Source organism: Camelus dromedarius, chromosome 7 (genome assembly GCF_036321535.1).
Source record: "Camelus dromedarius isolate mCamDro1 chromosome 7, mCamDro1.pat, whole genome shotgun sequence".
Taxonomy (NCBI): Eukaryota; Metazoa; Chordata; class Mammalia; order Artiodactyla; family Camelidae; genus Camelus; species Camelus dromedarius.
In genome coordinates this window covers 19,472,751-19,497,194 of record NC_087442.1, presented here as the reverse complement: position 1 = coordinate 19,497,194, position 24,444 = coordinate 19,472,751, and the positions used below count along the sequence as shown (strand labels likewise).

Below are 24,444 nucleotides of genomic sequence, written 5' to 3'. Positions count from 1 at the left end.
AGCTCTTACATAGTGGAGTCAGCCCAGACTATCTTCTTGTTCAAAATCCGCTTTGAGGGGAACCCAAACTAAGACAAGCCAGGGGTGAAACTTAAGGATCAGAACATTCAGCAAAGAGCTGAGCTGCTCTGAAGATGGGGGGTGGGAGGCAAATGGAGTAGAAGGAGGACAGGTGGGAGCAGCTGGGGCTGGGATGCACCAACAGGGGAGTGGGGGAAGGCTGGGAGGGGTGGGAGGGGTATGAAGCCCATGATCAGGAACCTTGAAGGGCAGCGATGAGTGATGTCCTGTTGGGATTTTCATTTTCTGCTTCGTGGAGTGGGAAATAACTCTTCTCCATCTCCCTCTGAGTTCTAGTGTTTGGTGACTTGTTTATGCACAGGGTGAGAGCACACACCCCACAGGGGCTCCGATCACGTTGGGTACAGGGTATCACAGAAAGGGGTGACAGCTGAAGCAGAGAAGTGACATGATGAGGATGCTTTTTAGACACATCAGTCTGAATGCAGTCAGGATGATGGACTGGGGAGGAGCGCCAGTAGCAGGGAGGGAGGACGCTAAAAATGCAGTAATTTACGTCAAAGGTGACAGTAACCTAGAAGAGCACACTGGAGGCAGAGTAGATGGGTCTGAGAACGGTCCATATGGGGAATTTTTATCAGATGTGGTTTCATTGTAGATTTGGAAGATGAGGAGAGAGAAGGGTCAGTAAGTCACAGGTTTCAGGCTCAGGTCTCTTGATCTGTTTGGAATCTCTTGGCTACGAGGCCCTAGCAAGATATCAAAGTGGGAATGTCCAGCTGGTATTCGAATACAAAGTATGGAGCTTAGAGATGGACAGAAAGAGTGTGCAAAGGGCAAGGAGGAGAAGAAGACTGAGGGGCAGGGCAGGGTCCTGGAGGCCAGAAAGGAGAGGACCTCAAACACCATCACCACAGACAGGTCTTGGGAGTCATGAATCTAAATGTCTCTGAGAAACAAGGCAACAGAAGAATGGAACGGTGACCACTGGCTTTCGCCAGAGCAGCATCAGTTTGGTCACAGGAGCAAAAGCCACACTGGAGCAGCTGGAGGAGGGGCAGGGGTGAAGAAATGGAGGCAGCAAACACACACAATCCTTCCAAGAAGTTTGGCCCTGGAGGGAGAAGTGACTGGAGAAGCAACCAAAAGGGAAGGCAGTACTGGAGGCTGGTGCGTGTGTGCGTTTTGGTTTTTTTTTTTTTTTTTTTTTTTAGTTGGTAAGACTTGAGCAGGTTACATGCTTGTAGAATAAAGTCAATGGCAAATGGCAGGTCAAGGAGAGAAAGTCTCTGTGGAAGTGAGAGGGGATGAGGTCCAGAGTCTTAGATACAGGGAAGGGCTTCACCATTGAAACAGGAGGCAGAGAAAATGGGGCGGGTGCAAATGAAGTGTGTTGATTAGGACCGGAACCTGAGTGAGCTCACCTCTTGGTGCCTGTTTTCTCGTGCCCAGGGGGGTGGCAGCTACAGAGAGTGAGGAGTGAGAGCCAGGAATGTGCAGGAGCTGCTGGGAGGTGAGAGAGGCCCTGGACGGATGGCAGGGAGGGAACTCCCACTCAGCAGAAGGTCACCTCCCGGACGTCAATCATGCCCCGCTCTGTGCCTCAGTGGCATTCACCCAGCAACACTGAGAACATAAAGGAAAGCCCAATGACACAGAGCAGACCTCACAAGGAGCCCATCTTCAACACAGGAAGACCAGCTGAGTCAGCTGTAGTAACATCGATCTTCCGTACGGCTTAACCACGTCATGGTACCACAAAGACAGACGCTTCTTCATACAGACTACCACAGCCATCGCCTGACAGGCAGTGCGTGAAAAGCTCACACTTCAGTCTACAGTCAAACTCGGTTTGTAGGCATAACCAAAACATCATATTTCAACACCATTAATAGCACATTGACAACCTTCGTGTTTGTTCTGAGCTGGATTTTGCCTTCGGGTACCGTCAGTCTTGCTAACGTGGCACGGATTACAGTGAGGGTCGCACACGTCCCTCCTTCCAGAGCTGCAGGGGGAAGCGCAGGTCGGCAAACAGATCCATCGCTGTCATCACTCCCAGACTCAGCTCTAGCTCCTGCTCTGGCCAGAAAATTGCTAGAGAAAGCAAAAACGGGGGCCAAAAGCTGAGCACAACAGTACAAGTCCAAACACAGGCGAGGGGAGGTGGTATTTCCAGTGAGTGGCTCTGGTGTCTGACTTGAGCTCAGAGCAGAGTAGGAGGAGAGTAAGATGGGAGCTCAAAGAATCTTCCCTCATAAAATATTTTTGTAGCAACAGAAGTTATTCTAGAAGTTAATATGAAGCATCTGTTATATTTTCAGGGCATAGATCTCCCAAGGAGCTCAAAAGAAAAGCCTTTAATTCTGCATCTTTTGGGGAGAGAATGGGAATTAACAGTGAAATCTGACCAGTTCAACCAACTGCAGAGTCTGCTACGAATAGTGAGGTATCTAAACCACAGGACAGTGATAGACTTTTGCTTTTTAATTTCTTCTTTTAAAAAAGATTTCTTTTTCTTCTGGATTTTTATTATAAAAGTAAAAAATGTTACTACTTGCGAACAGTTCCACAGTGCTCACTGACCCAGGCCAATAAGAACATGTTAGTCATCAAGGAAATGGAAATTAAAAAACCACAAAAAGATACCACCTGCTATCCAGCATGAAGGCTAAAATTAGAAAAACCAAGAATACACAACTGTTAAGAAGGAATTGGAGCACCTGGAACCCTCATCCACTGCTGGCTGGAGTATAAAACGGTACAACTACTTTGGAAAACTGCTTGGAAGTGTCTTACAAGGGTAAACATACACCTACTGTATGGCCTAGCAATCAAGTTCAAATACAAAAAGGGATGAGTATGAGAGAGAGAGAACTCATTTCAGTAGCTTAATATGCATAACAGACAAAAGGTGAAAACAATCCGAACACTCAGCACCGGAAGGATGGGTCACAGGATTGGGTCCATTCATACAACAGAATACTGCCCAGCAATAAAGGAAGAATGAATGACATATGAACATAAAACTGCTGTGTGAAGGAAACCAGATATGAAAAAAGTAAATGATCTGAGATTCCATTAAGATGAAGTTCCAGAACAGGAAGAAGTATCCTACAGTGATAGAAATCAGAAAGCGTATGCCAGCGGGGTGGAGGGTGACTGGATGGGGCATGAAGAAACCTAGGTGAAGAAATGTCCTGTACGTTAACTGGCGTTTGGTCACACGAGTATACTTAACATCACAGCATTTCACCAAGGCTGTCTCACTTCTTTGGGACCGTCCATACAAGGTATTTCCTCCAGAGGAAAAGATAAAACTTGCTGGTTTCCCCATCATCCAATAGTAGCAGTCAACCCATATGCCAGGTCCCAGGACGAGCATGGGAGTGCTCTAAATTCTTAGTCAACATATCCTTCTCAGGCCCATCATTCTCCAGTAGACACCTGGCAAGCCGCATTCAACACATTCCTCACCTCCAGCAGATTATGGGGAGTAAAAGGGAAAAGGAGGATTTGGACAGAAAGGAACCTGGAAAAGGCTGATGATATTTGCTCTGGCCAATACGGAAAATAAGATGACAAGCATGTTCTGGGAGCTCGCATCCGCAGAGCGCAGGTCGTTGCAGCACTCTCCACGTCTGCTTTCAGGGGCCTGGCCTCAGAGGGCCTGCTCTTTGACCTGGAACTCTCCAGAAGGCTCCAAAGTGGTGAGCTACTTACAGAACACAGAGGTCAGATTCCAGAGAGTCTTCATTACCCTCAATTACTCCTATTTACGCAAAGAATAATTAACATGCAACAACAGTACTACTTTGCACATTCTAGAGACAGATCTGGGCTCCCAATGTCATTCTGGAGATCGGGAGAGGCCCGAGAAGATTCTACGTTAGGTTCAATCATGTTGGGGCAACTGTGGAAGACCTCTGGGGAAGATCCCCGGGGGTTTTTCGCAGGGAAAAAGAGCTACTTTTTCCAAGTAAAATGAGGGAACAAGAAGATCAGAAAAAAAACAATTCAGAATTTCTTCTGAGATACAAATGGACAGATACCCCTTGTGTGAGGAAGTTAGAGGACTAATTAGTGACCATCTGATTTTTTTCCCATCTTCATGGTATCTACTATACATTTTCAGGAACTATGCAACAAATATAAGAAAAGGATGATCAATAAGAATTTGGAGGTTTTTTTCACAAAGGAAATGGGAAGGGAGAAAAGAAGTTAAAATACTTATGCATATGCACATTTGTATTAAAGACCAGGAACAACTACCACTACTTTTATAGATTTTTTTTTTAATGACTAAGTTGGATGTTTTACAAGATCCATCTTTCCTTCCAGCAACAAAGCTAGAAGAGCATCGCAGGGCGTTCTGTGACAAGTGACTGTAGACGCCTGCGTGGCTGCAAAGTGTAAATCTTTGTACAGCAACGTCAGCTCATTGTTTCTTCCCAGTCAACGTGTTCTGACAGTTGGTCTCCAAACCCCAATACCCACTATAGTTACTGTGCCCTCAAATAAACTTCTCCCTGGCTAAATGCCTTTCTGATTTAATTCTTCAGATGGACTTCTGAGAAATCGACAAATTAAAGGGCTTCTCATTTGCTTCAGACTGACTGTTTCTGTCCCCCCAACCCAAATTCACAGGTTGAAATTTTAATCTGACAATATGAGGAGATGGGGCTTTTGTGAGGTGCTGGTGAAAGCTGAGCCATCAGGAATGGGGTGAGTGCTCCTATGAACGAGACCCCAGAGAGTTCCCCGCCCCTTCTACCACGTGAGGGCACCGCGAGGAGACGGCTGTCTACACGCCAGCCTCCAGAACTGTGTGCAGTAAATCTCTGCTGTGGAGCTCTGTTGTCAAGCCTGAACCCAGACACCACTTCAAAATGGTGGTCAGGGTGCATGAAAAGTCCCATTGCAGTTACAAGGAAGTATATACACCCACCACAGTTAAAAGACTACCGTGGACCTGAGAGATTCCAACGAGAACCTGGAAGCCATAGAATCGATGAGGAAGACTGACTGGTGGAGCAGAGCAGAGGCAGCTGACGGCCCCGGAGACCGTCTAAGAGGGTTGCTGCTGAGGGCGGACGTGACTGACTGACCCAGCGAAACCTCGAAGAGACTCCAGACTCAGGAAAAGCACAAGAGGGGCCAGGAAGGACAAAAAGGGTAGAAAGGAGAAGATTAGCTCAAGTCTAACTGTCAACAACTGTTACTTCCAGGCCGAATTCCTAGCCTTATGAGAAACAACAAACCTTACAGGCCCCCAGGCAAGAACCAAAACTTAAAAGGGAAATGATTCTCTTAGGAAATTAAACACAATGTCTGGTGAGAGCTAAACAGCTAGTGTGGTTCTGAGAACCCCGAATTCAAGCCCTCTTCATCACTCTGACACTTAGCAACTCTCCAACACGAGGGCTGGCTCAGTGCCACCGAAGGGAAGCTGTCGGGGGTAAGACGCGCCCACACAGACAGAGCCCTGGCGGCAGTAAGGCCACCTCACCTTCACACGAACGAACAGTCAGGGACAAATGTGTATTTAAAGAAAGTCTACAACATGAAAGTGGAAAATCAAGATAAACAACAAAAAGACCCTAGAAGAAAACAGAAAATTCCAAAGAGTGAAGATACTTTATAAAGAACCCCCCAAACAACTCTTATTAGTGTCCCTAAAAATACCTGAGAAACAATAATTACATCCACATAAAAACAAACAACAATCAAAACATGGACAAGAAATAACAGTCCAAGGGAAAAATGTCTATGGAATTACAAATAAGGCCCCTAAAAAACAAGTATCAGTGAACACTGTGTGCACGTGCCTGGGTACCCTGACTCTGATGATGTAGTCCTGAGACACAGACAATTCCTTACCTAAGATGTGCTGTATGTACTGCACAGTTGGAAGTTTAAAACAGCACATGTCGAACATAGTCATGGGAAGGAGACAGTGCCACAATGCCCCACTGTTTCAAGAAAATCTGAGTCTGTTTTTAACTCCTCTGCTAGCTTTGGATGACCTCTCCAAAACTGTCCTTTCCTACAGGGAGAAACTAAAGGCTGTGCTTTTAGAGTGACATAATGAAGACTCCTGGACAGTACTAATAAGAACTAGCTTAATGTGAAGACTTCAAGATATTAAAACATATTAATGAGTACATGTGAAATCTTCCCTGGAGAACTTCACATAGAAGATAAACGTCCCTCCCATCTGGGTGATTTGCATGCTGTTCTTCCCGGCTCAAACCCCCACCAGTCTCAAAGCCTTCTTTTTATAACCAAAATATTCTGTAATGCCCTATTTACTATTCTGAGATAAAATTCATTGATAAGTATTAACCAGTATACACATAATTTTAAAAACATCATCATAACACTGTAAATGTTAACGTAAAGGAGAAACAAGAAGAAAAAGCAATCTATAACAATACTACATATTTCAATATGCAAGTAATTTTCAGATCCAATTAACTATGAAATGAAGTAAATGCTTTTCACTTACTTAAAAGAAGAAACCTGGGTAAAGAGAAGTCAAATCATGTTTTCCATATTGAAAGTACAAGAAAACCAAAAAGGAGAGGTATATAGCTGGACCACAGAATGAAACTGAGTATATTGTTTTATTAAAAGTGCATGAAAGTTATCTTTGTGTTTTTATGTAAAATGAATTTAGGTCTAGACTCGGATAATTATAAATTAACTTTCACTACATAAATACCCAAGAGGATAGTTGAAATGTGTGTGGGACACAGGACAATTCTTTGTCTTTTCCACTGTGGGACGTTTAAAATCTGACTCCCACCCTTTCAGCACCCTTCATTGTAGAGCTCAACATCACCCCAAATTTCTACTATGCCCTCCAGGGGGCGGCACTGTTCCCATGAGAACTCCTGGGTGATGACCTATGGGAGTTTACTTCCAGCCTCCGTGGTCCACGAGAAAGAATCAAATCCTGAAGGACAAAGTCAGCAACATACCTTAGAAGGGCATCAATGTAACATGGAAGATGACTCCGAGGAAATTAGTTTAGGTTTATGCCATTAACTATAGCCATATTCAACATTATTTCCTCTTTTTGAATTCAAGATAATTGGTTACTTCATGTAGAATACAGAGTAAAAAGCTGTATCTCTGTGACATTTATTTAGATAGCATGAAGTCATTCTGATTGTAAAATTTTTTAACATTCAAATCCAGTTAATTAATGATGACAAGGGAGTTTTTTTATAGCACTCTACAACTCTTATTTCCTCAAAACAAGAATTAATGCATTCTTTCATTTGTGGTCATTACAGGAAGGAGGGGGAGCCATTTACTGTAAATGCCTTTCTGATGCAATCCTACCACCTCTTTCAAAGAGAGAATTCATCCAAGAAGCCTTAGTCACTTCTTCAAGAAAAATGCCACGGCACTGAATGTACACAGACTGAACCCCCTGCCTTAGGAGAGACAGAGCTGGTCCCCCCAGCAGAAAACCTGGAGGAGCAGCAGGGGGAGAGACCTCAGAGCTCCTTCCTCAGAACAAATTAAGTAGCATGTCTCAAAAATCTGACCTTTAATATCGGAAAAAGTCGGACACACTTGTAACATCACTGTTTCATAAATCAAATGCAAACACCAATCTTTCTCTACCCAACTTTTAAAGCGTCCTTCCTAAAATATACAAGACTTCAGTTCTGAACGAGGAACCCATGTGTAATTAGTATCTTAGCAACTATAGATATTTCTTTTTAAAAATTTCAGGCACAGAAAGAAAAACGGAATCCTATACTTAAATATTTGAAAATGAAACTACATTTTGACGAGGGTGGATTTCACATCAAAGGGATGATGATACACAGGGTAATACATAAAGCAGAGGGAAAAACTCACGACAAATAGTTCCGAGTTCTTCTCAAACAGAGAACTAATTTTTCTAAAATCTCAAATCTACCCAAAGGAAAAGAAAGGGAATGATTTCTCTAATTTCTCCTTACCTCGATTCCCATTCATTCTTCTCACAGCCAGATGCCCCTTCTTGCGTCTATGGAGGAGTCAGTTCAAAGCCCAAAGTCCAGGAGTCACCCAAGACTCGAGGATATTTGCTGCTGGAGCCCAAAATCCCCTTGATGAATGAAACTGCACATCATAATATACACGTTCTGAGCAAGCTATTGGCTAAGTGAAGGCAACGCGTGTGGAAGTCTGATTTGCCACCTTTGGGGCATGCCTCTCATATTCCATCTCATAAAGACGAAAGACGAAAGACGAAAGACACACCACATCTGAGTGAGTCAAAACTAGACAGGGTTCGTTTTTCTGTAGCATTCTCCCTAACACTACGGAAACCACGGGGAGGACAAACCACAGTGAGATAGGACTCCCTCACCAGGCAATGTGAATGAAGAAAGAATTATGTCGACACTGCAATTTGCAAATAAATCTCACGCCACTGCCAAAGTCTTTCTGTTACATGACTGCCTGAGAGTTATACAGAAGTATGGGCACAGTACACATATTTTTAAGCCAAGAATTCTGAGCCATGGTTTGAGGCTCAGAATTACCAAGGAGTGGTAAAGATTCTCAAAAGAAATGTAATCTTTATGCTATACTGATGATCGACCAAGAAATTAAAAACCCAGAATAATGGAGCAATGGTGTAATTGATCTTCTTGGAATTAGGGGTTTTCAACATGCAGTTCATAGACCCCGTGCATCAGAACGACCTAAGGTTGACTCAGAATCTCTGAGGTGTAGCCCAGGAATCTGCATGTTAAACAAGTATTTGAGGTTTTTCTTAAAATACTTTAAACTTGGTGGATGTTTTTTCTTGTCAGTGGAACTGAACAGTTAAGTACAGCCGCTGCCATCTTCTCTTTTCATTCAGTTATTTTGTCTGACTCCTGCTGAGATCAGGAGCAATAAGGATGCTAACACTGCCTCAGTCCTGAGGCTTCAACTCCAGGGAAAAGGAGAGCCTGTCTGGGTTCACCTGGCCTCTCTTCCCCATCCGCATCACTGTCTCCACTGGAGACAAAAGCTCAAGCCGCAGAAGCTGGAAAAACTCAGTACTCAAGGTTGAATACGAACATTATATTACAAGATGGAAAACAAAAAGCATGCTGGTAAAAACCAGAGGAGGAAGATGAGCAGAGAGGACGCTAATGTGTATGGACTGCTTACCATGTTGCAGGCACCACATCAAGAACTTTATAGACCGTTTTCTTTGCCATAGAAGTCTCACCAAAAATAAAACCCCCTTCTTCAGAAGGGTATAAACACCCCAACTCAGAGTCCACGTCGAACAGCAGGCACCTGCCAACAACGCATTCTCTACCTAAGATTTCTCTACCTAAGATTTCTCTACCTAAGATTTCACATTGGCCCTGTGTGCCCACCTCCACCCACATTATCCTCTGAACATAAAAGACTTTCTAAAAGGAATCTGAGAAGCACTGTCAGAAATGTGTTTAAAATGATGTAATTTTTCCATATTTCTTGGTCTTGGTTCCTTTATCCAAGGTAAGAGTGTGTGAAGTTTCAGAAAACTCAAAGTTGTTTTCCATCATCTGTTCTCCATTTTAACCAGTCAGTTCGCTTCAGCCCAAAGTGCTGGGCAGGTGGTGGGGCAGGCAGGGAGGGGGCTCATCGTTATAATATGTATAGAAAGATGTTATTTGAACATCACCAACAAGTATGAAAATTATGTTTTACTTTAATAAAAAGATAAAAGAGTTTTATCTTTTCCTCCAATATGCACAGAGTTCCTAAGAAAAACTTTTGGATGAGGGGAGCCCAACCTAAAAAATAGTGTATTTATTTATTTATTTATTTCATTGAAGTATAATTGATTTACAATGTTGTGTTAGTTTCTGGTGTATAGCATAGTGACTCAGTTATACATACTCTTTTTCATTATAGTTTATTACAAAAATTGATATACTAAGCTATACTGTAGGTTCTTGGTGTTTATTTTATATATAGTAGCTTGTATCTGCAATTCCCAAATTCCTAAGTTATCCCTCCCTTCCCCTTGCCCCCGAAAACAGTGTATTCCAAGTGCTCCCCTCTGTCTCGGGATGACTACACACTCTGACATCCCAACACAGACAGGGCTACAAGGAAGCTGACCTCATAGAGTTAACTTTTTACTATGAGCTGGCCTAACGTATTTGGTATTCCAGATATTTTGTCTAACAGGTAAAATTTGCATCTGTCAGGGCTGCTGTTCCCAAGCTGTAGGTTAGCACTAGAACCCCCCTTACTCCACCCAATGAAGTCTTCGATGAGCGCCCAACACAGGCCCTAAATGAAAGCGGGGCGTCTTTGGTTGATGTGGTGGGCTACAGGATGCAAAGGCCCTCCTGATGGGCCCGCTTACTCATCTCATCCCCAGGGTGGCTACTGAGGCAACGCTGCCAAAACCCAAGGGCTCTGTTTTATCTTTCCTCAGATCTTGATGATTTTTTAAAATTTATACTTTATCATGTTTTCTATGTATGTTTTCGTGTCTCAAAGTTGGGCATAAACAAATTTTTTTAAAAGTCATGCCAAGTCCTATTTCAAATGCTGCTGACTATATTAAGCTTAGGAATTCTGTTACATACGTGGACCCTAATAGAAAAATTATAATCTCTATTTGTATCTCTTTGGCAACAATACCCTTACCATATCTGCACGTTCAAGGTCATTTTATAAACACAAAATTGTTTTGTGATTGTCAAAAGATAATGCATTTTAGATGAATAAGAACATCCTCATGACGTACAAGACCCCTTGCCATGACTTCACACTTACCAGCGGCCTTTAGCTTCCCATCTATGGTACAGTAAGTTTCAGACTACATACTAAAACTCAAGCCAAAAAGAGATATTACCCTGAGATTATAAATGAGGAATGAATTTAAAGGGTTATTAAATAATCATTATTTAAAAAGATATAACACCAGGTCAGCAGAGGACGAAGACTGAAATGACTTCATGAAGACCCAGTACTTCTAAAATTCTGCTAACAGGAAAATCTAATAGCCTTTTCTTTTTAAACATTTTTCTGACTGCTGTTTCCCACTCTTAAGACAGATAATATGTTTCACCAGCCAAAGCCATCACTCTTCAAGTGTACATGTGAGAAAACGGACAGAGTGAAGGGGCTGTCCTGGGTCACATGGGACCACCAACTTGAATCAGGGAAAGGCCTCAACACTCTGCATTCAGCTGTCCCTCAGAATAAATATACTGTTTAAAAGTAGTGAACTCTGTGTACGAGACAGTGTCATAAACGTAGAAGTGATCAAAGCGATCTGTCATTTCAAAATCCTTACTTATGCATATTCTTAGTTTCAGAAGACTCTGAATTTTTCTATGATTTCCATTTTAATTTATTATTGAAACTAACTGTGGAGGCACTCTAGTAGTACATAGATGATTTTAAGATAGCCAATCTTTTTTTCCATGAACAGAAGCGTGGTTAAGAGAAATAATGATTAAGTAGACCTCAAGTACCTGGTTACATCCCCCAAATGTACTTATGCAGGTGGGTTAGAACCGGTGCCACTTTTCCCTTAGGAATGATACTAATGACAGTTTGTACCCAGAGGTCTTTCCACAAAAGCTTATTTCACTCATAACGTATCTGTAGTACAACACTATGTATCTGAGATGAAATGTATATTGTAATTGTTGCAGTGCTAACAATGACATAAGGAATAAAATAAACTAAAAATGATTTTTATTTTTCTATACCCAGATGTGTAAGAAGGTATAATCAGAAGAGAGTGGACCAGACTAAGATACCTAAGAGATCTGAAAGTGGATGACACTGGTTATTATGCCTTACTTTACCTCCAAACATACCGTGTTCTTTTCTCTTGATAATAATCGCATTCCTACTCTTAACTTACCAGCTGTGACGAGCACCACTAGGGGCTCTCCAAAACTGAACAAAGAGGGAAGAGAGAAAGAAAGCTCAGAAAAAAGGATTGACTTGAAATACAGGGAAAATATGGTAAAGAAGTATATATGGAATTAACAAAGACTACAACCTGAAAGGGGGAGGAGGGCAGGAAAAGGAGAGAATGTTTAATATTCAGAGTTCTACCAGTTCGATGGAAAAGGGGTTGGATTAGACACAGCACTGAAGCCAGCACAGAAGCCAGCTGTGTGGAGCAGGGGGTGTGGGAGGCTGACCAAAGGCAAGCGACTGGTGGTGTGTGGGACTGGAATGTGTGTAGATCAAGTGTTTATAATCTGGGAAGGTCTTGTGTGGTAAACTTGGTCAGGATTTGGTTGTCAGCTTTTTAAAGAAGTTGTTATTTGGTTTGGCTGGTGACTCAGTTGATGAGAACAGAATCAGGGCTCAGCTTCATGGTCACAGAGCATGAACAGCTCTAGGCAGTAAGTGTCCCCAACAAACGGTGCTGGCCAAAGAAGGAACACACTGAAGTCTACGGACAAGCTCAGGATACCAAAGCTGTCCAGAGTTCTGATCTACCAACAAAGGCACTTTTCTGCATGGCACTCTTATCGCCTTATTTAACTGAGGAGTGAGGCAGAGGGGAAGTCAGGTATCACAATCTGAAAAATTTGTTACTATTATAATACCTAAATCTTAGACTGTTTCCTGAAAATGATTATTGGATCCTATCTTATAGTGATATGAGCTTTATTCATTTTTAATATTACAAATGTACTAAAAGTGAATCTGAAATGTAGTAATATTTAAAATCCCTTTAAATGACCACACGAACTCTGGCCTTATTAAATAGGTTGGTGGCATTTAAGAGTGTGTGTGAGTGTGTGTGTGTATGTGTTTAAAGCTGCTGAATCCCAGTTCCACCATCAAGGGAAGTTAGGAAAGAGAATGAAAAGGAAAGGAACACTGGTTATAATCAAAGGTATACTCACTTTAGTTCTGGACAAGAGGCAAACTGGTTTAACATGGTGTTTTTCAAACTGTAGGGTGGTTCATTAGTGGGTTGTGAAATAATTTCAATGCACAGCAAGCAGTGCTTTTACAAAAATGAAACAAGAGAATAAAACAGAAAACAAGACTCTCTGCATTTAGGACAACTATTGTTCCATAAAGTAACTGTTTCATTTATGTGTGTGTTGTGTGTTCTTTTTCAGGATGTAAAACACAATCCTTTCCCTGAGTCCCAGGAAAAAAAATGGTTTATTAGAAAGAAGATTAAGGACCATGTCTGAGATGAGGTGGGAGGAGCATGCGTGGCTGTAATTTAATCAGTGCTGTGCTTACATGGCCTTATCTTAGAAATGTACCCACAAACCAAGATGCATTTACATTACCGATCAATCAATAATTCTAAAGACACCGTGCAAATCACTATTCACTCATTCATCCAGTTAAATGTCTATTCTCTCTACATGGGTTATGGAGAGAGGATGGAATTATTTTTAAAAAAATTAAATAGGGTCACATACTATAATAATAACTAACAGATACTGAGTGCTTACTGTGTGCCTGAGAGTGTAATGACTTCACTTGCCATTAACTCATCTGAGCCTCTCAAGAACCCCATAAAGGCAAACACTAATATTATCCATGTTTTACAAATGAAGAAATTGAGAAATTAAGTCAGTTGCCTCAGAGGCAAAGCTGGTATCTGAACCCAGGAAGATCCAGAGTCTTTACTCTTAATGTATCGTTTCCTCAGCAGTTAATGGCACAGTCATCCATAATGGAGAGCCAGACCAGCACTGCGGAGGAAGGCGGCAACACGCACACGAGGGAAACTGGAACCCAAGGGCAAATTTACACCCTTGACACCAACGCCCAGGCTCTGCTGTCTATCCTCATTTCTCCTGCTACTAAAGGACGAGCCACAGTCTACGCCAGAGACAGTTCCCCTCTTTTACACGTTGATACCCTGGACGCTTTCTCAGCACGCTTCCCAGCAAATCAGTTCCATCCCTTCTCCCCTCCTTAGAAAACACATTAAGAATACTTTTCTGTAATGAATCTAACCCCCTTTTATTTAAAAGTTTAAAAGAATTCATTCTCAGGTGCTGAGAATGAACTTAAACTTTTATATTAGCCAATCATTTCTGACACATCTTCCACATCTATCTCCACAAACCAATGACTCCTGCAGCTCAGTGGTCACTGAGAGTCTGGGTGATACAGTGCTCACAGGGGTACCCCCCCTTTCTCTGTACCCACTTGTGTTACTTTCCTCATTGGTTTCAAATAGGATCTAAAGAAATCACAAGTGTAATACACACTGTGGCAAAAGTGAACCACTGTATTCCAGAAAAATGCGAAAGAACTATGTACCAAAGATTTCTTTTCCTCCAATCTTCCCACCGTCATCTTCAGGTTATACAGTAAGATGATTAAGTAAAAATCAGCACTATTCTTGGTAGCACGGTTACCTTTCCTAGTTACCTAAGAACTAATACAGGGCTGTTTAAACGCCGAGCTTCCACATATTGAAAGAACAAAGTACTATTCCTCCTCTTATATAATCTGAATTAAAACAGCCAGTGCCAATGAATCCTGGAACAAAAAGGAAACAGGTAAGTCTTTCTTTGCCCGACAACTACACCTGGCTACACAATTTGAAAGTGTTCTCATGAAAGCGCCTTGTGGCAAAACAAACATAATTATCTTTCAAGTTTAAAAATTATAGAAACTAATGCATAATGAAGCATCGTACATTGTGATGTGGAGGATTAAATTATTAGAACAATTCAGGATTCCTTCAAAGTGCAATGAAATACTCAGGTAACTAAGACAAAATCTGAGCCTTAAGTACATGTGACACAGTGTTTCACCACACTCTGTTACACATACATTCTTCCAAGGAGTCCATCAAAAGTAAGGCAATGGCTTAACATTCTTTTTAAAAAATGTATATAAGGTGGAGTGCTGCCAAAATAAAATTTCTAACTGAACAGTAACTGTGTATATGCCCGTGTCAATGTCATACTAGAAGCTAGAAATATGATTTTACTATTTACCATAATTTTTAGGTTATTTTTAGGTATATTTAGGTTCCTGTTTTTCCAGGTCAGAGTAAACTGTTTACTTCTACCAAGTATTCACAGTGTCTAAAACCAATACTTTTCACATGGGTTAGAGGGTACATTTTCAGTAGTTAAAAAAAAAAGATGATTCAAGTATCTACCAACCCAGTCAATCAGCTTCTAAGAAAGATATACTTTTGGATAAAAGAGTGGTAAGGTCTGCACTTTACAAACATAACACTTTTTACTAGTGGTATTACACATGGGGGTTTTTTTTGGTGATGATGCTTATTTTCCTGCCCTGTCTACCCTGTTTCATGAAGTGTACTTGGAACCAAGAGCATTTATCTGGTCTCATCCAGATGAAAGCAGTACCTGCTTCTGAGAATCAGATTTTTTAAATTGTGAAGCCGAACGATTTATGGGGTTGGGGAAGGAAGTCAAACGTAAAGCTGGGGCCGCAGCAAGCTCAGCGCACTACTAAGTTAATGGACAACACGAGAACTGCTTTTCTAAAAAATCATGTGGACGCTAATATTCTAGACAGGAGTGTTTATTGAGGGGATCTGCCAGAGGCCCCCTAGAACACAGGGATGTGGGGTATTGTTCTCTGCGTTGGACAGGGGTACATGCAGCTGAGAGACACGGGGAACTTCTCAGGGAGCAACTATTGTTAGAAAAGGAAGTGGTTCCACGTTTAAAAATTATCCCATAAAACCTTCATTCTCACTGAGGTGAAGACCGGGCCTCTTCCTTTCCTCTCTGCACCCAGCAGGCTGCCCCCAGGGTAGCCGAGTGGAAAAAACGGTGCACCTGGTATGAGTGGGCTTTGCTTTCCACTACCTTTTGCTAAGACGCACACTTTCCAGGTCGTGTGTCTAAAAAACAAAGAGCAAAACACAAAACAGACTGAGGCTTAATATTAATTTTTGAAAATTATTAAAGTGAGGGGAATCCTTTCATCATGTAGGTTTATCAATCATCATGTTGTACATTTTAAACACTTTATAACATCATTTGTCAATTATACCTCAATGAAGCTGAAAAAAACTACAAGTTCTGGCTGCAGAAGTGCTATCCACCTGTCAGGGTTGGTTCTGCCCTTTAATAGCTCTGTGTCCTCACTCAAGTCCCATAAGCTCTCAGAAACTCAGTCTCCTTCTCTGTAAGTTTAAACGTTTAAAGTAAATGTCCTCTAACCTTCTTTTCAGTGCCAAATTCAAATGCTTAAATTTATTATTTTGTGACTTATTTTTCCCTTTCAAATATCTTTGATCTTCATTCTATACTAATTCCACCTTTAAAAAAAAATGGAAATAGTGGGGGATGGTAGACAGGAGGGCTTGTTAAGACAGATTCAAGTGTTAACCTGATGTATCCTGGACATTTATAGCTTTAAGAATAGGCAAATGAATTGTAATACTACGGAAATGTAATAAAGTTCATAATAAAAATCATGTATTAATTCTAACTTTTCACAACATTTATAATGTATTTTAAAATATATGGGGGTATCCCTCTCTTTCACAAATACATATTGAGCCATTTCCAAATCCACTGCTGGCTGCTGTGCACCAGAAAACATAGAACCCAAAGCAAAAGTGAACAAAAAAGCAAGTTGCCACAAAAAGAAAACTTTTTAAGAGAAGCAAGCCTTTATTTCTTTGTTTAACCAAAAAAGCTGGCTGAGTTGGTTGCTGAAAACTTCTGATTACCCATGTTAATGTTCCCTTCCACTGAGGTGGTAAACTGAAAATTGATTATGGATATACATTTATTTGCCCCTTCAATCAGAGGTACTAGATTTATTTTCTTCCAATTATTGACTTAAGACATATTCAAAATACTGAAATCTTTTGGAATCTCTCTGCCTAAAAGATCCATTTCCTACTGAAATAGCAGGATGTATCATGTACAACTGAAAGCAGCAAATATTAAGGAAATATATGAAGCACATTGATTACACATACTTTAAAAGGGAATATTACCTCAAAAACCTTTTAAATATTACGCTAATTCTACCAAAAGGACTAAACGGTAGACTGCAAATTGCAAATACTTACTTGAAAATCTTTAACATCAAGAAGATTAAAGTAATGCTATGAACTCAGGAAAAACTGAGTTATTTTTTTATTCTGTTAAAATCTCCTCTTTTAATAAGAAGTATTTTCCTTGCATGGCTATCACTGCTAATCAACAATGTAAAGCCAGAAGCTTTTCAAACCTTTAAATATTGTTGCAAGATTATTTAAAGACAACTAGCATTTGGTTTTGGGGAGACTGTGGTCTCTGCCACCTATTGACGAGAATCTTCTTATCAGACACGTCCTGTAAAACTGGGATGAGGACAGTTATCTACCCTGACTCTCTTCACCCAATGCTCAGCACAAAGGAAATACTCAATAAATGCTATTAACCTCACTGCTTCCTTTGCCGTATAAATTATAACACAGAAAACAGGACAGGTCAAAACAAATCCATCCGGAACGATACGAAACACGACTAAAAGAATTTCTTAAGAATGCCATTGAGTATCTCTGTTCACAGCAACAACAGCCGCGCATCCTGAGCACTACACTGAACCAAGCACTCCACGTCCCTTATTTCATGACGACGTGAATACTTCGACTTTCGTGCTGTTAAGCTCTGAAATCAAAACTAGCAAGCAACCCCGTAATGCACTATCTCACAGCGCGCTGTTTACTTTTGCCGTCTTCTTTTCCTTTTACCCACGCTTTTAAAAGAAGTGCTTGGCTGCCTGATGTGACTTCTCACACTTTTCACAATCAATCCAGGTGCCGTAAAAAAAGGACTAATAATAGTTTCTATTTTCACTTCAGTCTCCTCTCACCGAAAATGAATGAAGGGAAACAGCCAGAAAAATTGGACAAGTATGAAATACTTTAAAAAATACATGTTATTCTTGTTTGGGGTTATTAAACTCACAAGTATTTTATGTTCCCAAACACTGTCGAGATTTCTGTCATAATTTGTCCCCTTGAACCATCAGTAATATCCTTTTCATTTCTGCCATTTCCTGAAGCTGTACAATCTTGTCCTATAATTTGTGGTTGACCTTCCAAAATGGGGCGGGGGAGACAAATGCCTATGAATGGAGCCGTGGCGGGGGTGAGGGTTCAGGTACCACTTCTGTTAATACTCTCAAAGCAAAGGGACTGACGGACACATTCTGCTGTTTTTCTACTGGCTTCCAGGCATGCACTGTGTTACCAGAGGTAAACAAGAGCAGGCTAGGAAGAACTAGAATTCACTCTTAGAATTCCTTCCAAATAACAATAACAACAAACATTCCAGTTAAAGCCTTTTTATGGTTTTTTAATTTTTTCAAAAAGTAGAGACTCAAGTCAAGTAGTTTTGAAGTATTTATTTGAACCCTCTCTCACACTGCTTGCCAAGCACCTGCCCCTGCCTATGCTGTGCTAATGCTGCAAGTTCACAGCCAGGAATGGAGCAGGACAGAGGGAAGACCCAGGACTCGCACCAAAGCTCTAGGGTCGCTAATCAGGACCCTTGGAAGAAATAATCAGAGAGGTGTAAGAACAAGTAGTAGATGTCTCAAAAGGCAAGAGGAAAGAGAATGGAAAGGAATGAAAAGAACCAGCTGTAATGGTAAATACAAGGTCAAGGTTAGAGCAGTCTCAGCCGTGACAGCAACATGATGTGGGAGCTGGGAGAGTCTGACTGCCAGAGAAGTACCACCGCATCACCTGCACCTCTCCAGGGCCGCCTCCAGGCAAAGACGGTGCATTAACTGTGTCCTAACCCAAATGCTATAAATGCACGTGGCTGTAGAATACTGCACTGATTTAATTAATCTTCAAAGAAATTAGTAAGTAAAAGAAGGAAGAACAGAGGAACAGACAAATGTCCAGGAAGGAGTCGGTGTCCCTTAACTCAAGACTAAGAAGAAAACATCAGAGAATTTTATTATTGTGCATGTTCTGTTTACTTAATGGGAAAAAGTACTTTATGATTCAATTAAAATTGCCTTATAAAGTAAAAAAAAAAAAGAAAGAAAAAAGAAAGAAAGAGGAATCAAAACGAAATCCTAGATAATGATTTTTTCAAAGGATTTTGACAAATACACCTTAACATCTACTTAGCTGTCAAAGTCTGCTACATTCTCTTCTCATGGTATTTTCAAACCCTAGGTACTACAAGAAACGAAGCAATCCAAATTGTGTTATATGGCATTTGAAGTAATTGTAAAATATAGGAATGTGTTCATCTATAATACTTGGTTAAGCATTATAATACTATACTATAATATCAGGCTAAGTTTTTGCCAAATATGCTATATTTGTAATTGTACAGAAAGGCTTCATTAATCATTACTAAAATTAGAACATACTCAAAGAACCAAATGAACTTTGGCTCGGCTTCAGTACAAAATATTTAGAAAACTTCTATGACCACTCAAATGAGATCTTTTTAACACAAAACTAGGCTATGCTGTCTCATTTATTGCCTATAAACATTAGAAATATTCCTCAAAGACAGGTGAATATTGGTTTATCTTTGTTTAAAAGAACCATTTTGCACATTGCAACCATCAAAATTCGTTGTACATACTGAGTAGACTTAGATGTATATAATTATGATTACTTTATAAATAAACTTGCCTCCGAAATCAACAAGAATTTTGCTAGCATTGCACAGAAGTCACTATGGTATTTTATGATTAGGGGTTTAAAACGGATAAGCAATAGATTTTAGCTTCTTGTTTTTCCAGTACTAGACTTAAACCAGCACCAAATGTATCTCTCTCATCTAACAAATCAAGCTGCAAACCTACACCATTTAAAACTTAAGTTCTTAACTATCTTAGAAGAGTGAATTATCATTTCCAGAAGTTCTGAATGGGTCCTGGCTTGTTCAGTACTTCACTAAATTATCATTCTGTAGTCCCATTAAGAACAGTGAAGGTAAGGAATCAGGCGACATGTTCAGCCCTGCCATCTCAAGGCCCCGCACAGTTCTTGGCACATAACACGCCCCGTATCAATGTCCACTGAATGTGTCACTAGGTCTTAGTAATACCGACAGTTTTATGACGTGAAGTTAGTGCCTAGGAAGAGTCAATAGTTTGAAAGTTCTTATTCCGAGTAATAACTGGCATCACCAGAAAACATGAGTGCTGGTCTTAACCCCACCCTCTCCACCTTTACTAACTATCCACAGGTCATTTCAGTGGCTACCTGGAAACTAAGCCATTTCCTCAAATGAAAAGGAAGTAAATCTTCAAGAATTTTAAAGAAGCTTGTTTTGTTTCAAAATTGAAATTGATATGACGCTTATATATATGTCATCATGAATGAGTGCTAAAAAACAAAAATGAATGGGTAGCCAAATACTTAAGGGTGCTCAAAGATTAAGAAATTAAGTTTCTCAGGCCACTATCAACAGATCACACAGAGAGCATGTCAGAACTTACCAGTGATGCTCACACTTGCTTTAGGAGCAAAAGGGTTTGTTTTTGTTGGGTAGTTTTTGGCTGTATGACTGGTTTGTTTTGGGCTCAGGTACATTTAAAGGAACTTAATGATAGCAAACACTTATGTTGTATTTACTACGTGTCAGGTAAACTTCTAAGGACTTCATAAACATTAACTTGTTTAATTAATGTGCACGCAACCCCTAATAATTTCAGTTACCTGTTCAGTGGTTTATTCTGTTCCATTAAAAGTACCTGTTTTTTCCACTTTCTCCTGCAAAAGAAGAGAAAAATACTGTTAGTGAGTAGCCACAAATGCACCCATATGTTTTATATCATTGTCTGACATCTTCCAGACTTGAGAGTACCAGAAGGGTTTCATTAAACTTAGTCAATTATCTCAGCTACCTAAATTTTTACTGAGTTCCTGAATGGAATTATTAAGACAATACTACTATACGTATCGAAAATAGGAGATTTGGAAAACAAATATTTTATGACTTCAAAAGAAATCAACATGGCATAATAAAAAGGTGGATGCATAGGCAAACAATGTAGACTAAGATTCTCCTTGAGTCTGAATCCGTCCACATTTAATATGCCTTTCAAACTACATTCCCTCTGAAACTCTTTTCTCAGTGGCAGCACCTTTCCCCACTGGGTGAAAACAACTGCTATCCTAAAAATAGAAACAATTGGTGAATATAGCCATTATAGATTTATTTAAAATTAAAAAAACATAGTAATGGAAAAGCATTCATCAAAAAAAGAGGGTGCTGCCTAGGAAAGGTAGCTGTTCAGAGAGTCTCCACCAGGTGACATTTACCTCCAGGAATTCACAACTGTCTAGGTTCTGTCCCTCACTCTGCTGGCTCCAAAAGTCTATGTCACTAAGGTTCCAGGAATTGTCTTGTTTATCAATACTAATTCAAGCCAACAAAGACCGTAAGAGATTGATACATAAACCACAAAGCCTATGTATTCGTTTCCAGTGGAAAATATGATGGTCAGACAGCCTGGACACTTGCTCCATCTTGCTTGACCAATTTCCTGAAATCCCATATATAAGGCAGGTTAAAGATCAAGGCAAATAAGCAGAAGACTGCTGAGTGAGCATGTCAGAGCAATCACAATCCAGATGCTAACGGCCTCCAATATTCTCGGCTCCAGACACATGTTCTCCTGTCTCCTCCACTCCCACCATCCTCGTCCAAGCTGCTAACATCATTCTCCTAGACAAAACACAAAACGCTTCCTGCTGTTTTCCCAGCTTCCACTTCCTCCCTTCCAGTCCATGATCCACCAAGTGTCCAGAGTAAACATTTGAAAATAGAAAACAGGTCATGGCCCAGACCTACTTCCACTCCTTGAATGCTCTGCTTGGGTCTTCTGATTAAGTATCCGGGTGTGGACTCTCAGGCCTTGCTCTGGCCCTGCTCACCCCTCCAGCATCCTCCGTGCTCACCCTCCCTGTCACATTCACACTTCAGCCTCACTGATCTCCTTTTACTCTCTGGATGCACAGATCCCTCAATGCCTCAGATTTTACACACCTCGTTTCCTTCACCTGCAAGTTAACGCACAAGCTCAGCCCTTCCACTCAAAGCACACGCAGCTGTCTAGGACCTGCAGATCCTCACTCACACGTCTTGTGACCCCCAGACTAAGACAAATTCCTTTATTTTAAGCTCCCATAGCATCTTGATCTTCTCCTTTGTAGTACTTACCACAGTTTATAACTACACATTTTTGTGATTATTTAATTAATAGTCATCTCTCTCACTAGACTGTGAGAAGCTCCATAAGGGTGAACACTCTGCTCATTTTAGTAGCACCTTCCACAAGAGTGGACACTCAAAGAGATATTTTATTGAATGCACGATGACTTTGGGCCATTAGAGAATCTCCTGTACCCATCACCAAAACAGGGATGATTCTGCCAGGCAGACCATATGGCTCCACTGAATGGGCTCCGCCCTCCCTCATGTGGCCTCTGACCCATGGGGTGCCAATAATTAGATAGGCACTTCTGTAACTTTATTGTTTCCTAGACTTCTGTGGCCAAAATAAATCTTAAGATACTAAAAGAGAAATGGCACAAAGTTCAAGATACATTTGCGTAGCAACTCTGCAGAAAGGACTTGTGGCACTGGGTTACTAAGAGACGCTATAAACAAAAAGGAAAACATAAATCGCGGCCAAAGGAAGCCCTTGATGAGACAACGCTGGAAAACAAAAATGCACGCACGCATGCGCACACATTCCCAAAGCAGTGGTCTTCGGAGCGGGGCACAGAAGGCTCTGAGTTTGCTGCGGGATGCTGTCATGACCAAGGGGCCGACAGCAAGCAAAGGTGAAGCTGCCTGAAGGAAGCCCCGTGCACTGCACCTCCTCCTGCCCCCAGGGCATGCCTGCTTGGCACACAGGAGACCTGGTGTGTACTGACTGTGTTATCCTCCCATTTGCCTTACAAATCAACAACTAACTGGAATCTCCTAACTCACTGCGTAGAACGTTTTAAATGGCTCACAGCTGTGGTTAACATTTTAAAGATGTTCTCCTAACATTTCAGTCCTCTTATGTAATAAGAATGAGAACAAAATTGGTAGGAAGATGTCTCCCAATATCCTTGACTCTAAACTCATATCTAGTCACGGGATTGGAGAGGGCCAACTTCACTCATGCATTCAACAAACAGTGTGCACCTCGAATAAGCCAGGCATGGTCCAGGTGCTGTGGACTACACATGAACAAGACAAAACCTTTACTTCTCAAGGAGGTAATATTCTAGGAGGCAAACAATGAAGATACATTAAGTACAGGCCTATCTCTGAGCCACTGCGGGTTTGGGTCCAGACCACCAGCACAATAAAGTAAGTCACACGCATTTTCTGGCTTCCCAGTGCATAGAAAAGTTATGTTTACACTATACTGTAGTCTTCCAGTGCCGTAACATTATGTCAAAAAATACATATTTTAATTTAAAAATAACTTATTGCTAAAAAATGCTAACCATCATCTGACAACACAGAATTGCCACATACCTTCAATTCGTAAAAACACAGTATCTGCAAAGCACAGAGAAGTACGGCACAATAAAGCAAAGCACAATAAAAATGAGGCACACCTGTAAAATACAAAGTATGTCGTGGGGAGGGGCGTTAAATTTTAAATAGGGTGGTCAAGGAAAGCTTTACTGAGAAGTTGATATATGAGCAGAGACCTGAGAGACGTCTGGAAAGAAAGTCATGTGGACATCTTGGGAAAGACAGCTCCAGACACAAGGATCAGGAAGTGCAAAGGCCCTGAGACAGAAGTGTGGCCTGTCTGATGTGGGGTATGCATGGGAGATGGTAGCAGGATGTGGGGTCAGGGAGGTAAAAAAACGGGCTTCTTAGGGCACCAGAAAGCCTTTGGCTTTTAATCTGAGCGCCCTGCAATACAACCAAGGTGTGTGGGGCAGAGGCAGATATGCTCTGGCTGCTGCGCTGAGAACAGAGTGAAGAGAAAGCAAGGGAGGAAGCAGCAGGACCACTTACTGCGCTCCTGAAACAGTCCAGACAAGGATCACAGGGGCTTGGACTAGAGCGTAGCAGTAACACACAGCAGTGCTTCCAAAAAGCTGATGAACTCTTCATGGAACTTTAAGGAAATGCCCTAGAAAAGCGTGGCTTTTAACTCTTAACTCCCCTAACGGCTGATTTTAGCAGTCTTAATCCTTTTATTACTGAATGGTTGGTTGTTTGTTTGTTTCCGTTATTAATGTTACAAAAGAAAATTAGTAGGTTTTTAGAAGTCATATATGATCATCACAGATGGTGGAAAAGATCAAACAGACAAAAAAAAATCACTGCATCACACTGTAAAGGAGTTGAACATTCAAGTACCTGTGATACTGGTCACCACTGTCCAAGAGCATTTTTCATTTACTCTGAAAATGGAAGGCTTCTCTAAGTAAGGAGAAAGATCACTGAATACATGTGGCCATGGTAGTTAATG

The 24,444-nt window shown here is 41.0% G+C and overlaps 1 protein-coding gene across 16 annotated transcripts in view; it reads right to left on the bottom strand.

Moving 5' to 3' along the window:
- Nucleotides 1-24,444, bottom strand: part of LOC116154070 (uncharacterized) — a 199,116-nt gene that overhangs the window by 79,376 nt on the left and 95,296 nt on the right. For 10 of the 16 annotated variants that reach the window (XR_010381599.1, XR_010381591.1, XR_010381595.1 and 7 more), the window contains one exon: nt 20,666-20,719. Coding sequence is in view for 6 of the 16 variants with exons in the window: in XM_064487359.1 (XP_064343429.1) it covers nt 20,666-20,719 (54 nt within the window). In the remaining 10 variants the exon portion in view is untranslated. Of the gene's footprint in view, nt 1-1,204; nt 20,720-24,444 lie in introns of those variants that run through there. The other 6 variants (XR_010381596.1, XM_064487356.1, XM_064487357.1 and 3 more) reach the window with 5 other exon arrangements.